The following is a 16819-nucleotide window of genomic DNA, read 5'->3' as shown; positions in this document are numbered from 1 at the left end:
CTAATACTTAATACAAACCAAACTCATAACAATTTTCCCCAACACTCTCCCTCCTCTTGGTCCTACAGGACCAACAATAAGAAGAGAAATTGTTATCAGAACGCAAAAATACATACAGAAGACAACATTCTCAAAACATCAGGAGCCTCATGCCTATCAGGTTTTAAAAGAATCTATCAGAAATTACAATAGTGAGGAGCCATTCGCTTCAGCTTCAAAATCTGAGTCTGAGGATAAATGTAAGAAAAGTGGAAACAAATCATTCCTCTTAGGGGGTGACAGAGGTGTAGTGAAGACACTGTCGGCGTTCTGGTGGGACTTGGCATGTCACAGTCACAGTGGAGCGCTTCTTTCACCTCACACTGATCTTGCTTGAGAGCGAAGGCTGGTCTTCAGGCGTGAGAGTAGACTATCTCACTTACCCACGCAACCACAGGGATTATTCTGCCCTTTGTTGGGTGGTGTGTTATTCTTCTGTAATTTCAGACTGAAGCGCTTCAGGAGGTTCAAGCAATCTGTAGTGCCAAGCAGCTCACTCTGCGACCTTTACCACTGTCTGGGTCGTCAGGAAAACCTGAAATGGCCTAAACCATTGATGTTGGTTCCAGCGCTGATGTTTAAAGCTTCTCATCAGGACAAAATCTCCAGGCTGAAGTGAATAGAGCTGCGTAGATGCTGATCCATGAAGGGCAGCTTTCACCTGTGTGCAAATGCCTGAAAAGGGTTCTTATGAGGTTAGGACAGTATGTTAAAACATTACTTTCACACAGAGCTGTGTCTGAACAGGCAGTCTTGGAAGGAACCATGCCCACTTGGGTGAGGGTCCTGCAAAAAGAATCACAAAAAGGCCCATGTTTCCATGTTACGCATGCACATGTACATCAGAACCAGAAAAAGTACTTTTGGTCCAAGGAAGACCTGAAAAGAGAGCCAGAAGGAAATTTCCCCGTCTGCAACCTGTGGGAGGAAAACATTCAGGAAAATGGCATCCAGAAAGTCATTCATAAGAGAGCACCAAAACATGGACTTGTTTTCAGCTAAAGAGTAAGCTCAAGTAACGAGAACTGAGACGGGAGAGCTGCAGCCTCCACCGTGTCACAGTCAGAGCAAACAGCATCAAAAGGAAAATCAAGTCAGGGTCAACTAGAGGTCGGTCAGGGGCCAGGCCTGGGGGGTGCAGAGGATAGTCAGTTTCAGCTAAACAGTCATGGAGTAAAACATGAACAATACAAAGCAACAGTTAGGGCCACTCAGTTATCTGGTAGGTAAGCATTCAAAGTAACCAAATTCATTTAATTACTTATTGCAAAGTTCCTATCAGGTAGTCTCATCTTAATCAACAACCAGAAAAATCCTCTAGTACTGCATAGCAGAACATGTGTCAAACTGGACTCCCAGCAGTCTGACCAACACTTATCCATGCTGGAATTTCCTTTCTGATTTACTGCTCGTGTTGTTTATGTCATGTCTGCTAAATGACAGAAGCAGAACCACACTGAAGAATCTCTGCAAATATTAAATAAAGCTCATTCAGAACTGTTGATTTAATCAGTAATGTAGTCTAGTTAATCTCATGGTTTACTCTGGTTTGTCTCTCCCAGACTCCAACAGACCCATTCAGAAGCAACACACACAAAACTGAGATCATGATAAGACTGGCTTTCTATTCCAAATATATTGTAAACATAAGCATAAAGCAACAAGATGTAAAACCATCTTTAACAGCTGGACTTTAGGTACTGAACAGCCAGAGACCTGCAGATCATAATAAAGCTGTTTGTTTTCTATCTACATTTGAACTAAAGCAGCATTTAGAAACAAACTTCTAATACTGATGGTAAAGCTGTTTTCATCTACAACAACACGACGCACACATGTACGTGCACACACTCACAGCAGCACTTCTTCCTTAATGATTTTAATGCAAAGAAAAGTCCAAGGCTAACGGTTTAGCATAGTTAGCTTAACTTTGGAAGTATCAATACTGTTACAAATAATCTGCCTCATATTCATGTTATTTTGAGGACATACAGGGCTTAAATGACTTGTTTGTTTACTTATTAAGCGTGTTAACTAAGAGACTGGTCTGTTTACTGGCAGCCATCGCAAGAGTTGCTTCTACTCTTTAAACAAAAATCATCTGATGTGTATTTTAACCGCTGAGCATATCTGCTTTAATTCAAAATAATGAATTCAGATTAGGGATGAAACACCAAGCTGTCAGCAAATAAAACACAGAGATTGTTGTACTTGTGTTGCATTCACTGAAGTCGGGAAATTACAAAGCTACCTTCTTATTTAATGTCATATAGCGGCTTATTTTTTTCTCGTGTTTTTGTTTTCTCTTGACATCTATTCTGTCTCAAACATTAAAAACTTAGTATTCATCACTTTTTTTTTTAAATCTATTTATTTTCCTATAAAGCATAGCGTGCCAGAAGTTGACTAGTCTGTATGAACTGTTCAGCTTCCCTGCAGCAGAGCAGAGATGTCTGTGTCACTGTTCAGTTGCAGAAGTCTGCAGGAGAGCAAAATTTTATGCATGCTCATAAATGTGGTATAAAGCTAAGCAGAAACAGTGAGTAAATGTTTGGTTGTAGGGCCTCATTTCTTGGCCTGGTCTTGTGGATAATCATTCAGCTCGTATCACTCGATCTGCTCAGGAGTCAGACGCGCCACAGCCACCATGCTCTCCTCCAATCAGCATACAATCAGAAATTCATGCCAGGAAGTGCCCGACACATGTTCATCAAAGCTTCCTGGTAGATAAATCAGATTCATATGTGTAATTAATTAAGAGTAACATGTAAAGGATCAGAAAGTAGGCAAAAGTTCAAGGAAGCAGATCCAGGTTTTCCACAGAGAACTGAGTGAACCCAACAGTCTTTCTGACAGAATCAGGGTGCAGCTTATTCCAGAAAACATCATCTGACTCTGTAGTCGGGGTGGGACTCGTGCTGCCTGCCGGCCACATCCGTTAGTCTTTTAGTTCCAGAAAATCCCACAACTGAAACACAGTCTGAGGACAAGGAGGATCCATCACCTCCAGAGGTCAAAGGTGAAAATCCAGCTCACATGTCCACCATAGGAGCCATATCCACACTGTTCACAGTCACAACCAACAGGGCTCTGCCAGACCCTCTGGTTCTGGGATCTCCAGGCCATCAGCAGCGGCCGGGTCCCTGCAGCCACATCTGCATATCAGGTTCTGCTCCAGGACTCAGAGCTGACACAGAAGGGAGGTGGAATGATGCTTTAGGTTGTAGGGACCGTTTCTGCTCCAGTCTCCTGACTGACCACGCGTGACACCCAGAACTCTGCGGTGACCCGGGTCAAGAACTCACTCTCCCCCAGCCCCTCCTCTGAATCCCCTTCAGGCAAGATAGACATTTGAGGTCCCTGTGGACCAAGCTGCATGCTGACAAGGGTTTAGAAGGGAAAGCTGCAATGTGTCCAACACCATACAGCAGACGAGCTTTTGAGACTGAACCATTTGGTCATGTGGTGTATTTTCTTCTCCAGTAAGGGGAAAATAAAGATCATAGCCTCATAATTATAATAGTTTTCTTCTGAATCCTGAGGCAAACATATTATGTGGACCATGTTCTGTGCTGTGAACATCATGTAACTTGAACATTACATTGTAATTGTGTGTGTGAGACTATATTGTCAGTGGATTCATAACTCAGTTCTCTCCTGGGAAAGCTGAACATGATCTTGCTAAGAAGATACACTTGTTCTGAGAACTTCTCTTCTCGCCGTTAGCTCACATTTAGCTAAAGTGAATTTATTGCAAGGGAAATTTACTCTAGCAAAGTTACGTTGGTTCACCATTCCTGTTTTAAGGTCAAGAATTTTCTTTTTTTTCCTAACATTATGCTTATTTTCAGCATCCTTCAGCTGCATTATTTATTTCCAGTTTATCTAGATTTATTTAGACATGCTAGGCATAAATTTATAATTGCAGTAGTAAAGGAATAAAAATCACCTTATGAACGTCTGAAAGGGAACAGACAGAAACCTAAGTTTATTGCCCACACAATGTACAGTAATTTAACATAGTAAGTTCCTAATACTATAAATCACATCTCTCACATTTCAGATTTTTCATTCTTAATATGTTGTTGCTCTTTAAAATGTTCTCAGGTGATAATAAAGAACTGCTTTTCCTTAGGAAAAGGTTTCCACATTCATACAGGGAGTGGCTTTTATGCTCTTATAAAAGCTTTAGGAAGAAAAGCACAAGCAGCTATTTTACACAGGATTTATATGTTTGTTTCTGCCTAACATGCTATGACATCATCTCCTTCAGTGAGCAGAAGGCCTTTAATGAACACTTTTTTCTCACTTCCCTCTCTGGGCTCCTTCATGTCTGAAACTCTCTCATACATTTTTTGTTGTTTGTTGTTTGTTTTTTTTTCTTTTTTCTTTTTTTTTTTCTTACTGCAGTAAATTAGATTTTACACAAACAATTCACTTCAACAATTGGATGAATGCATGTGAATGGGTCGTGCCCCCACGTTTGTCTACCCCCACACAAGCTTCTAGGCTCTCCTGCGAGAGTCCGGTGTGGCTTCACAAGACGTGGTTTTAATTCTCCACACAATCAGTCCAATCAAGTTTAACACAGGAAATTTTACACAACCACCCCAGTTTCCCCTCACATGAAGACAGAGATTTCAACTTCTTAATGGTGCTGTACATCAACCTCCTACTGCAAAGGAACTAGTTCTGTTTGCAGCGGATGTACACAGAGGGTCAATCCCACACCTTTGTAGAATTATCAGGCAAAATTCTCAATGTCTCCAGAAACCAGCCCACACAGTTTCTTCTCTGTTCCTCCTCACTCAAGATGGCTTTCCTCTCAGTTTTCTAACTCAAGGTTGGCCTGGTCTTGCTTCTCGAGCTCACAGGACTTACTGACTAATTTACTGGTCTCGGTCTTGTAACTCACAAGATTTACTGGTCTGGTCTTGCTACGTCTAGCTCACAGCACTTACGACTTGGTCTTGTTACTCACGATTTTTAACTTAAACTTTAACTTAAACTTAACTTAAACTCACAGGATTTTATTTATGACGTCAACCTGATCTCGTCTTAAGTTATTCTCTTATCCCTTGAGTTGTTCTTTCGATGAGGAGGTGAGGAGGAGAATCCCTGTCACAATGAGAATAATGAAGACAATTGACCACAAAACAGAAAAATATTGTGATTATTAATTAAGATATTGATTATTAATTTGTGATAAATTTCTAGTAATGTTTGACTCCAGTTTGAGTCTGAAAATTAATGTAAATTTAGAATAACACTTCTCACCATTGTCTTTTCACACTGGTTCAGAAGGAGTCCTGGCGTAGTCGACCACGGGTGGGAGAAAGACGTCCTGTCCTCTGAAATTCTCTAATTGAGGTTCTTAGGATGAATCTGTGGATTCAGGTGGCCAACCCGTCTATCCCCAACCTGGGCGGACTGACGCAGGATCCCGAGACGAGCCCCCAAAAACTGTGGTGGAAAATACTCTGGTCTTGAGAAGTTGTAATACATCTAAGAGTCAACTGTCTTCTTACAATGAACATTTTATTATAAACTAATACAAGCACACGCTGGAGCTTGGAGAGAGAACTCTCTCTGCAGATGCTGAAGTAACACCCAATTATAAACCATGCTTAACTCCTCCTAGTTGCTGAGCACACCATATGAAACAATCATTATCTCTTATTTAAGACTAAACTGAGCTCACTAAGCATCAATCACTCACTATATTACTTTATTACCTTTAACCTTTAACCTTTAGACAACTGGTCAACCAAGCAGTTGACAAAAACAGATGCCCTGCAGGAAACTCTTCCTGTCTCAGACTTTGTCTGCACATTCCAGACAAGGATCATATGACTTAAAGAAAGCTTTGTGCATAGACACAAAACACAGCAGGATCACAGCAAATCAATGCATATATGTCTAATACTTAATACAAACCAAACTCATAACAATTTTCCCCAACAGTCCCCCTTTTTAAGAAGGGGGACCGGAGGGTGTGTTCCAATTACAGGGGAATCACACTCCTCAGCCTCCCTGGTAAGGTCTATTCAGGGGTCCTGGAGAGGAGGGTCCGCCGGATAGTCGAATCCCGGATTGAGGAGGAGCAGTGTGGTTTTCGTCCTGGTCGCGGAACAGTGGACCAGCTCTATACCCTCTCTGGGGTCCTGGAGGGGGCATGGGAGTTTGCCCAACCAGTCTACATGTGCTTTGTGGACCTGGAGAAGGCGTTCGACCGTGTCCCCCGGGGGCTCCTGTAGGGGGTACTCCAGGAGTATGGGGTACCGGACCCCCTTGTACGAGCTGTCCGGTCCCTGTACGACAGGTGTCAGAGCTTGGTCCGCATTGCCGGTAGTAAGTCGGATTCGTTTCTGGTGAGGGTTGGACTCCGCCAAGGCTGCCCTTTATCATCGATTCTGTTCATAACTTATATGGACAGAATTTCTAGGCGCAGCCGAGGTGTTGAGGGGATCCGACTTGGTGGCCTCAGGATTGGGTCCCTGCTTTTTGCAGATGACGTGGTCCTGTTGGCTTCATCTGGTTGTGATCTCCAGCTCTCACTTGAGCAATTTGCGGCCGAGTGTGAAGCGGCTGGGATGAGAATCAGCACCTCAAAATCTGAGACCATGGTCCTCAGCCGGAATAGGGTGGATTGTCCTCTCCGGGTCGGGAGTCAGGTCCTGCCTCAAGTGGAGGAGTTTAAATATCTGGGGTCTTGTTCACGAGTGAGGGAAGGATGGAGCGTGAGATCGACAGACGGATCGGTGCGGCGTCTGCAGTAATGCGGACTCTGCGCCGGTCTGTCGTGGTGAAGAAGGAGCTGAGCCAGAAGGTGAAGCTCTCGATTTACCAGTCGATCTACGTTCCTACCCTCACCTATGGTCATGAGCTGTGGGTCGTGACCGAAAGAACCAGATCTCGTATACAGGCGGCTGAAATGAGTTTCCTCTGCAGGGTGGCCGGGCTCTCCCTTAGAGATAGGGTGAGGAGCTCGGTCATCCGGGAGGAGATCAGAGTAGAGCCGCTGCTCCTCCGCATCGAGAGGAACCAGTTGAGGTGGATCGGGCATCTGGTCAGGATGCCTCCTGGACCTCCCTGGTGAGGTGTTCCAGGCACGTCCCTCTGGGAGGAGACCCCGGGGAAGACCCAGGACACGCTGGAGGGGTTATATCTCTCAGCTGGCCTGGGAACGCCTCAGGATCCCCCCGCAGAGTTGGCAAATGTGGCTGGGGAGAGGGAAGTCTGGGCTTCCCTGCTTAGGCTGCTGCCCCCGCGACCCGACCCCGGATAAGCAGCAGAAGATGGATGGATGGATGGGTATACATGCATATATATGTATTTGTGTATAAGTGTGTGTGTGTATGTCTGTATGTTTCTCTTTTTCTATGAGATGTTTTCTCTGTATTTTTTTCTGTTGTCCTTCTAGCCACACCGGTCTCGTCCAGCAGAACAAACTCTGAATTACAAATAATGATACAAACTAAATAGAAAAATAAAATAAAAATGTAGAATATCCAGGAGATCATTATATCTATAAAGCTCCTTCTGGCAAATTGAATGTGTTCAGCAGAACAGCATTCAGATCATCATTCTGCTGCTTCAATGCTGGACAAGACACAAAATACATAAATAAGATGTACTGGGTTAATTGATGATGATGGTGGTGAGGAAGATTGTTCCAGAGGAAGAAAAAGGGTGGTCTCTCTGCTCTGTGATTGACTGGAAGCTGGGATGACAGTCTCTCTGCTCTGTGATTGGCTGGAAGCTGGGATGACAGTCTCTCTGCTCTGTGATTGGCTGGAAGCTGGGATGACAGTCTCTCTGCTCTGTGATTGGCTGGAAGCTGGGATGACAGTCTCTCTGCTCTGTGATTGGCTGGAAGCTGAAATAGTGGGTTAGTCTCCTCATTGCTGCCCACAGGAAATGCCTTCCTGTTTATTTTCTTCTTCTGTGGTGAGCTACGTTCCTCCCTCACACAGAGGAATGTGTTGGCGTCTGTAGGACATATCAGTAGGAAAAACACTCCACTGGTTTACAGACTGGAAGGAGAAGACACATGCCTGATGGGAAAGAGTCTTTCAGGGTCCTACGTTTTCCTACAGTGTCCAACGGAGTCTCAAAGTGTGCTACATGGTCCTGAATTGTCCATCACAGTCTTATAGGCTTAAATGGTCTGCAGAGTCCTGCAGAGTCCTAAATATTCTTCGGGCACATTTGTTCTGCTTCAACAGGACTGTGGTCCGCTTCGTGTGTTTCCTTTGGTGCAGTATGAACCGCACTCCGATGTGGACCAAGAAGTGGACTCTGATCCCCTGGAAAGCCGGGCGTCTCGTCGTCTTGCAAACAGACTACCCAGCAACCAATCAGAAAAGACTTTAGTCAACTGAAGTAAAGCCTGAAGAAGGAAGTGATGAAGATTGTTGTTCGGGCAGTTTGAGTTCAGAAAACATTCTGGACACCAAGACCAGAGTCCTGCACAGGTCCAGTTTTACTGAGCACCCAGCACCTTGGTTCCAGGTGCGTCTCTGATCCTGGACCACAGAACCAGCAGCAGAAACATGTCTCACTGGCTGCGACAGATCCAGAACTTTCCTTGCAATCAGCTCGATGTTTGGGATTCCTCCTGGACAGGAAAGGTGGTCCAGACACGGGATCTGTAAAAAACTCATCATGTCCATGAAACGGGACGAGGAGACCTCTGCTACCCGCCTGGATGAAAGCGCCATGTTTAACGTGTCGTTTACCTGACAAACTGTTTCCATGGCAACTTCACCGCGTGAGTTTAACCGCGTGGCGTCCAGGCGGGACTGTCCTGGTAAGAACTCCTCCTAAAGGGTCTGGCACGGTCCCACCTGGTCTGGCACGGTCCCACCTGGTCCGGCATGGTTCGGCATGGTCCCATCTGGTCTGGCACGGTCCCACCTGGTCTGGCATGGTTCGGCATGGTCCCATCTGGTCTGGCACGGTCCCACCTGGTCTGGCATGGTTCGGCATGGTCCCATCTGGTCCGGCACGGTCCCACCTGGTCTGGCACGGTCCCACCTGGTCCAGCATGGTCCCACCTGGTCTGGCACGGTCCCACCTGGTCTGGCATGGTTCGGCATGGTCCCACCTGGTCTGGCATGGTCCGGCATGGTCCCACCTGGTCCGGCATGTTCCCACCTGGTCTGGCATGGTCCAGCATGGTCCCACCTGGTCTGGCATGGTCCGGCATGGTTCCACCTGGTACGGCATGGTCCAGCATGGTCTGGTACAGTCCGACATGGTCCCACCTGGTCCAGCACGTTCCAGCATGGTCCGGCATGGTCCAGCACGTTCCAGCATGGTCCGGCATGGTCCAGCACGTTCCAGCAAGGTCCGGCATGGTCCCACCTGGTCCGGCATGTTCCCACCTGGTCTGGCAAGGTCCGGCATGGTCCGGCATGGTCCCACCTTGTCCGGCATGGTTCCACCTTGGCCGGCATGGTCCAGTACGGTCTGGCATGGTCCGGCATGGTCCCACCTGGTCCAGCATGGTCCCACCTGGTCCGACATGGTCCGGCATGGTCCCACCTGGTCTGACATGGTCCGGCATGGTCCGGCATGGTCCCACCTGGTCTGACATGGTCCGGCATGGTCCTACGTGGTCTGCTGGAAGAACTCGCAGAGTCCAGGAAGCTCCTCTGAATCCTCTTTGTGTCTAATTGTCGCCAAAATGAAAGAAAATATATTTCACCACAGTCTCGCTGGTCCCCAGGATCAGCCATGATGGCGTCCAGCAGAGGACAGACAGGAAGTCCCAACCTGCTGCACTTCCTGTTGGGTAGGTCACATGTCCACCTGTCTGTCTGATGTTCTACCTGTCTATCTGATGTTTTCACCTGTCTGTCTGATGTCCACCTGTCTGTCTGATGTTCTACCTGTCTGTCTGATGTTCTACCTGTCTATCTGATGTCCACCTGTCTGTCTGATGTCCACCTGTCTGTCTGATGTTCCACCTGTCTGTCTGATGTTCTACCTGTCTATCTGATGTTCTACCTGTCTGTCTGATGTCCACCTGTCTGTCTGATGTTCTACCTGTCTATCTGATGTTCTACCTGTCTGTCTGATGTCCACCTGTCTATCTGATGTTCTACCTGTCTATCTGATGTTCTACCTGTCTATCTGATGTTCTACCTGTCTGTCTGATGTTCTACCTGTCTGTCTGATGTCCACCTGTCTGTCTGATGTTCTACCTGTCTATCTGATGTTTTCACCTGTCTGTCTGATGTCCACCTGTCTGTCTGATGTTCCACCTGTCTGTCTGATGTCAACCTGTCTGTCTGATGTTCCACCTGTCTATCTGATGTTCTACCTGTCTGTCTGATGTCCACCTGTCTATCTGATGTTCTACCTGTCTATCTGATGTTCTACCTGTCTGTCTGATGTTCTACCTGTCTATCTGATGTTCTACCTGTCTGTCTGATGTCCACCTGTCTGTCTGATGTTCCACCTGTCTGTCTGATGTCAACCTGTCTGTCTGATGTTCCACCTGTCTGTCTGATGTCAACCTGTCTGTCTGATGTTCTACCTGTCTGTCTGATGTCCACCTGTCTGTCTGATGTTCTACCTGTCTGTCTGATGTCCACCTGTCTGTCTGATGTTCTACCTGTATGTCTGATGTCCACCTGTCTGTCTGATGTTCTACCTGTCTGTCTGATGTCCACCTGTCTGTCTGATGTTCCACCTGTCTGTCTGATGTCAACCTGTCTGTCTGATGTTGTACCTGTCTGTCTGATGTCCACCTGTCTATCTGATGTTCTACCTGTATGTCTGATGTTCTACCTGTCTGTCTGATGTTCCACCTGTCTGTCTGATGTTCCACCTGTATATCTGATGTTCTACCTGTCTATCTGATGTTCTACCTGTCTATCTGATGTTCTACCTGTCTGTCTGATGTCCACCTGTCTGTCTGATGTCCACCTGTCTGTCTGATGTTCTACCTGTCTGTCTGATGTTCCACCTGTCTGTCTGATGTCCACCTGTCTGTCTGATGTTCTACCTGTATGTCTGATGTTCTACCTGTCTGTCTGATGTTCCACCTGTCTGTCTGTTATCCACCTGTCTGTCTGATGTTCTACCTGTATGTCTGATGTTCTACCTGTCTGTCTGATGTTCCACCTGTCTGTCTGATGTCCACCTGTCTGTCTGATGTTCTACCTGTATGTCTGATGTTCTACCTGTCTGTCTGATGTCCACCTGTCTGTCTGATGTCCACCTGTCTGTCTGATGTTCTACCTGTCTGTCTGATGTTCCACCTGTCTGTCTGATGTCCACCTGTCTGTCTGATGTTCTACCTGTCTGTCTGATGTTCCACCTGTCTGTCTGATGTCAACCTGTCTGTCTGATGTTCTACCTGTCTGTCTGATGTCCACCTGTCTATCTGATGTTCTACCTGTCTATCTGATGTTCTACCTGTCTGTCTGATGTCCACCTGTCTGTCTGATGTCCACCTGTCTATCTGATGTTCTACCTGTCTGTCTGATGTCCACCTGTCTGTCTGATGTCCACCTGTCTGTCTGATGTTCTACCTGTCTGTCTGATGTCCACCTGTCTGTCTGATGTCCACCTGTCTGTCTGATGTTCCACCTGTCTGTCTGATGTTCTACCTGTCTGTCTGATGTCCACCTGTCTGTCTGATGTCCACCTGTCTGTCTGATGTCCACCTGTCTGTCTGATGTTCTACCTGTATGTCTGATGTTCTACCTGTCTGTCTGATGTTCCACCTGTCTGTCTGATGTCCACCTGTCTGTCTGATGTTCTACCTGTCTGTCTGATGTTCTACCTGTCTGTCTGATGTCCACCTGTCTGTCTGATGTTCTACCTGTCTGTCTGATGTCCACCTGTCTGTCTGATGTCCACCTGTCTGTCTGATGTTCTACCTGTCTGTCTGATGTCCACCTGTCTGTCTGATGTTCTACCTGTCTGTCTGATGTCCACCTGTCTGTCTGATGTCAACCTGTCTGTCTGATGTTCTACCTGTCTGTCTGATGTCCACCTGTCTGTCTGATGTCAACCTGTCTGTCTGATGTTCTACCTGTCTGTCTGATGTTCTACCTGTCTGTCTGATGTCCACCTGTCTGTCTGATGTTCTACCTGTCTGTCTGATGTCCACCTGTCTGTCTGATGTTCTACCTGTCTGTCTGATGTCCACCTGTCTGTCTGATGTTCTACCTGTCTGTCTGATGTCCACCTGTCTGTCTGATGTCCACCTGTCTGTCTGATGTTCTACCTGTCTATCTGATGTTCTACCTGTCTGTCTGATGTCCACCTGTCTGTCTGATGTCCACCTGTCTGTCTGATGTTCTACCTGTATGTCTGATGTTCTACCTGTCTGTCTGATGTTCCACCTGTCTGTCTGTTATCCACCTGTCTGTCTGATGTTCTACCTGTCTGTCTCATGTCCACCTGTCTGTCTGATGTCCACCTGTCTGTCTGATGTTCTACCTGTCTATCTGATGTCCACCTGTCTATCTGATGTTCTACCTGTCTATCTGATGTCCACCTGTCTGTCTGATGTTCTACCTGTCTGTCTGATGTCCACCTGTCTGTCTGATGTCCACCTGTCTATCTGATGTTCTACCTGTCTATCTGATGTCCACCTGTCTGTCTGATGTCCACCTGTCTGTCTGATGTCCACATGTCTGTCTGATGTTCTACCTGTCTATCTGATGTCCACCTGTCTGTCTGATGTCCACCTGTCTGTCTGATGTCCACATGTCTGTCTGATGTTCTACCTGTCTGTCTGATGTTCTACCTGTCTGTCTGATGTCCACATGTCTGTCTGATGTTCTACCTGTCTGTCTGATGTCCACCTGTCTGTCTGATGTTCTACCTGTCTGTCTGATGTCCACCTGTCTGTCTGATGTCCACCTGTCTGTCTGATGTTCTACCTGTCTATCTGATGTCCACCTGTCTATCTGATGTTCTACCTGTCTGTCTGATGTCCACCTGTCTATCTGATGTTCTACCTGTCTATCTGATGTCCACCTGTCTGTCTGATGTCCACCTGTCTGTCTGATGTCCACATGTCTGTCTGATGTTCTACCTGTCTATCTGATGTCCACCTGTCTGTCTGATGTCCACCTGTCTGTCTGATGTCCACATGTCTGTCTGATGTTCTACCTGTCTGTCTGATGTCCACCTGTCTGTCTGATGTCCACCTGTCTGTCTGATGTCCACCTGTCTGTCTCATGGGTCATTGCAGGTATGTTGCTGCTTTATCCTGAAAGGGGCGTGTCCATGGAGCTGCTGCCATCAATCTCAGAACTTCTGCTCCAATCAAATTCCAGCGTTACTGTCGTCAGTATACCTGTCTGTCTTTTCCATTACCATGGTGGCACTTTTTATCTTTCTTATCTTTAATTCTTTTCACTCTTTTCACTATTTTTATGTATTTTGTCTCTGGTGTTCCTCGGAGGAAGTCGTCTGTGTTTGGGGTCGTTTTGGCCACGACTGCCAGAGTGCAGCCGGTGCCCCGGTCGCCCCGGTCGCACTGGTCACCATGGTTGCCATGGTTGCCAAGGTCGTCCCAGTCGCCCCGGTCGCCGTGGTCGCCGTGGTCGAGCCGACTCCTGGCGCAGACAACTCTTGTAATGGTGTTTCCTCACCGGTCCTCTGTGTGTGTGTGTGTCTGTCTCTACCTGTCTCTACCTGTCCCTACTTGTCTCTACCTGTCCCTACATGTCTCTTCTTGTCCCTACATGTCTCTTCTTGTCCCTACATGTCTCTTCTTGTCCCTACCTGTCTCTACCTGTCCCTACCTGTCTCTACCTATCTCTTCCTGTCCTTTCCTGTCCCTGCCTGTCTCTACCTGTCTCTGCCTGTCCCTACCTGTCTCTACTTGTCCTTTCCTGTCCCTGCCTTTCTCTACCTGTCTCTTCCTGTCCCTACCTGCCTCTACCTGTCCCTACTTGTCTCTACCTGTCCTTTCATGTCCCTGCCTGTTTCTACCTGTCTCTACCTGTCCCTACCTGCCTCTACCTGTCCCTACTTGTCTCTACCTGTCCTTTCCCGTCCCTGCCTGTCTCTACCTGTCTCTGCCTTTCCCTACCTGTCTCTACTTGTCCTTTCCTGTCCCTGCCTGTCTCTACCTGTCCTTTCCTGTCGCTGCCTGTCCCTACCTGTCCCTACCTGTCTCTACCTGTCCCTACATGTCTCTACCTGTCCCTGCCTGTCTCTACCTGTCTCTGCCTGTCCCTACCTGTCTCTACTTGTCCTTTCCTGTCCCTGCCTGTCTCTACCTGTCTCTACCTGTCCCTACCTGCCTCTACTTGTCCCTACTTGTCTCTACCTGTCCTTTCCCGTCCCTGCCTGTCTCTACCTGTCTCTGCCTTTCCCTACCTGTCCCTGCCTGTCTCTACCTGTCCCTACCTGTCTCTACCTGTCTCTACCTGTCCCTACTTGTCTCTACCTGTCCCTGCCTTTACCTTCCTGTCCCTACCTGTCTCTACCTGTCCCTACCTGTCTCTAACTGTCCTTTCCTGTCCCTACCTGTCCTTACCTGTCTGTACCTGTCCCTACTTGTCCCTACCTTTCTCTACCTGTCCTTACCTGTCCCTACCTGTCCCTTCCTGTCTCTACGTGTCCCTCCATGTCTCTACCTGACCTTTCCTATCCCTACCTGTCCTTACCTGTCTGTACCTGTCCCTACCTGTCCCTACCTGTCTCTAACTGTCCTTTCCTGTCCCTACCTGTCCTTACCTGTCTGTACCTGTCCCTACTTGTCCCTACCTTTCTCTACCTGTCCTTACCTGTCCCTGCCTGTCTCCAACCTGTCTCTACCTGTCCCTCCATGTCTCTACCTGACCTTTCCTGTCCCTACCTGTCCTTACCTGTCTGTACCTGTCCCTACTTGTCCCTACCTTTCTCTACCTGTCCTTACCTGTCCCTACCTGTCCCTTCCTGTCTCTACGTGTCTCTACCTGTCCCTACCTGTCCCTTCCTGTCCCTACCTGTCCCTACCTGTCTCTACCTGTCCCTTCCTGTCTCTACCTTTCTCTACCTGTCCCTACCTGTCCCTTCCTGTCCCTTCCTGTCCCTACCTGTCTCTACCTGTCCCTCCCTTTCTCGACCTGTCTCTACCTGCCCCTACCTTTCTCGACCTGTCTCTACCTTTCTCGACCTGTCCCTACCTGTCCCTTCCTGTCCCTACCTGTCTTTACATGTCTCTACCTGTCCCTCCCTGTCCCTACCTGACCTTTCCTGTCCCTGCCTGTCCCTACCTGTCCCTACCTGTCTCTACATGTCTCTACCTGTCCCTACTTGTCTCTACCTGTCCTTTCCTGTCCCTGCCTGTCCCTACCTGTCTCTACCTGTCCTTTCCTGTCCCTGCCTTTCCCTACCTGTCCCTACCTGTCTCTACATGTCTCTACCTGTCCCTACATGGCTCTACCTGTCCCTACTTGTCTCTACCTGTCCTTTCCTGTCCCTACCTAGCTCTTCCTGTCTCTACCTGTCTTATCTGTCCTTTCCTGTCCCTGCCTGTCCCTACATGTCTGTACCTGTCTCTACCTGTCCTTTCCTGTCCCTGCCCTTCCCTACATATCCCTACATGTCTCTACCTGTCCCTTCATGTCTCTACCTGTCCCTACCTGTCTCTACCTGTCTCTACCTGTCCCTTCCTATCCCTTACTGTCCCTACCTGTCTCTACCTGTCCCTACCTGTCCCTTCCTGTCCCTACCTGTCTCTACCTGTCCCTACCTGTCTCTACCTGTCCCTACCTGTCCCTTCCTGTCTCTCCCTGTCTCTACCTGTCCCTTCCTGTCCCTACCCGTCTCTACCTGTCTCTACCTGTCCCTTCCTATCCCTTACTGTCCCTACCTGTCTCTACCTGTCCCGTCCTGTCCCTACCTGTCTCTACCTGTCTCTACCTGTCCCTACCTGTCTCTACCTGTCTCTATCTGTCTCTATCTGTTTACCTTTCTCTACCTGTCCCTACCTGTCTCTACCTGTCTCTACCTGTCCCTACCTTTCTCGACCTGTCTCTATCTGTCCCTTCCTGTCCCTACCTGTCTCTACCTGTCTCTATCTGTCTCTATCTGTTTACCTGTCTCTACCTGTCCCTACCTGTCCCTACCTGTTTCTACCTGTCTCTATCTGTCTCTATCTGTTTACATGTCCCTACCTGTCTCATGTCACCTGTCCATCTCGACCTGTCGCTCCTGTCTTAGGTGTGTTCTGGTTGGAGTCAGGTGAGGTGGAGGTTTCCTCAGGATCGTCAGGTAGATGGAGTCCTGGTTGAGGATCAGGGGTCCAGCAGCATTCTGCATCTCTCCAATGTCACCTGGAAGAATTCTGGTCGGTACACCTGTGAGGAGACTTCAGCTGATGAGAAAAGACATGTGGACGTCTTTGTACCTGGACGAGGTAACCGCCGAGCACCTTCACTTGTCTTCCTACCAGTCTCCTACCTTACCTGTATCTTTAACATCTGAACACCCCAGGTCCCTATGAGTGGTTTGTCCCAACGGGTCCAGGCATGGTGATGAAGGAGACGGAGGAAGACACTGTCCCCTGTGTTGTGTCCAATCCCCGACTCGTAGTGTCCTTGTACGAACGTCCTGGAAAGACACTGGTCAGTGGAATGACATATGAACCAGCTCACGGATTCACGGGTCGTCTTAACGACACGTCCTACATGTGCACGGCATCCAACGGAGACAATGAGACAGAGTCCCAGGTATACTATGTCTTCAGCATCGAAGGTGAGTCCAGTGTTTCGGACACAACTGTTACCTGTCATTCTCTTTCACCTGATGTCTG

At 47.8% G+C, this 16819-nt stretch overlaps 1 protein-coding gene across 6 annotated transcripts in view; it reads left to right on the top strand.

Moving 5' to 3' along the window:
* LOC306761464 (platelet-derived growth factor receptor beta-like) overlaps window positions 1-16819 on the top strand; it is a 63387-nt gene that overhangs the window by 3911 nt on the left and 42657 nt on the right. For 5 of the 6 annotated variants that reach the window (XM_079247636.1, XM_079247631.1, XM_079247632.1 and 2 more), the window contains exons 2-6: window positions 8268-8851; window positions 9773-9838; window positions 13262-13356; window positions 16228-16423; window positions 16501-16761. In XM_079247636.1, the coding sequence (XP_079103762.1) occupies window positions 8797-8851; window positions 9773-9838; window positions 13262-13356; window positions 16228-16423; window positions 16501-16761 (673 nt within the window). In that variant the 5' untranslated portion in view covers window positions 8268-8796. The remainder of the gene's footprint in view (window positions 1-8267; window positions 8852-9772; window positions 9839-13261; window positions 13357-16227; window positions 16424-16500; window positions 16762-16819) is intronic. The other variant, XM_079247633.1, reaches the window with a different exon arrangement.

The sequence above is a fragment of the Telmatherina bonti genome (genome assembly GCF_933228915.1).
Source record: "Telmatherina bonti genome assembly, chromosome: 10".
In the NCBI taxonomy this organism is placed as follows: domain Eukaryota; kingdom Metazoa; phylum Chordata; class Actinopteri; order Atheriniformes; family Telmatherinidae; genus Telmatherina; species Telmatherina bonti.
Note: the sequence above shows the minus strand (reverse complement) of the source record. Positions and strands in the feature narration are given on the sequence as shown.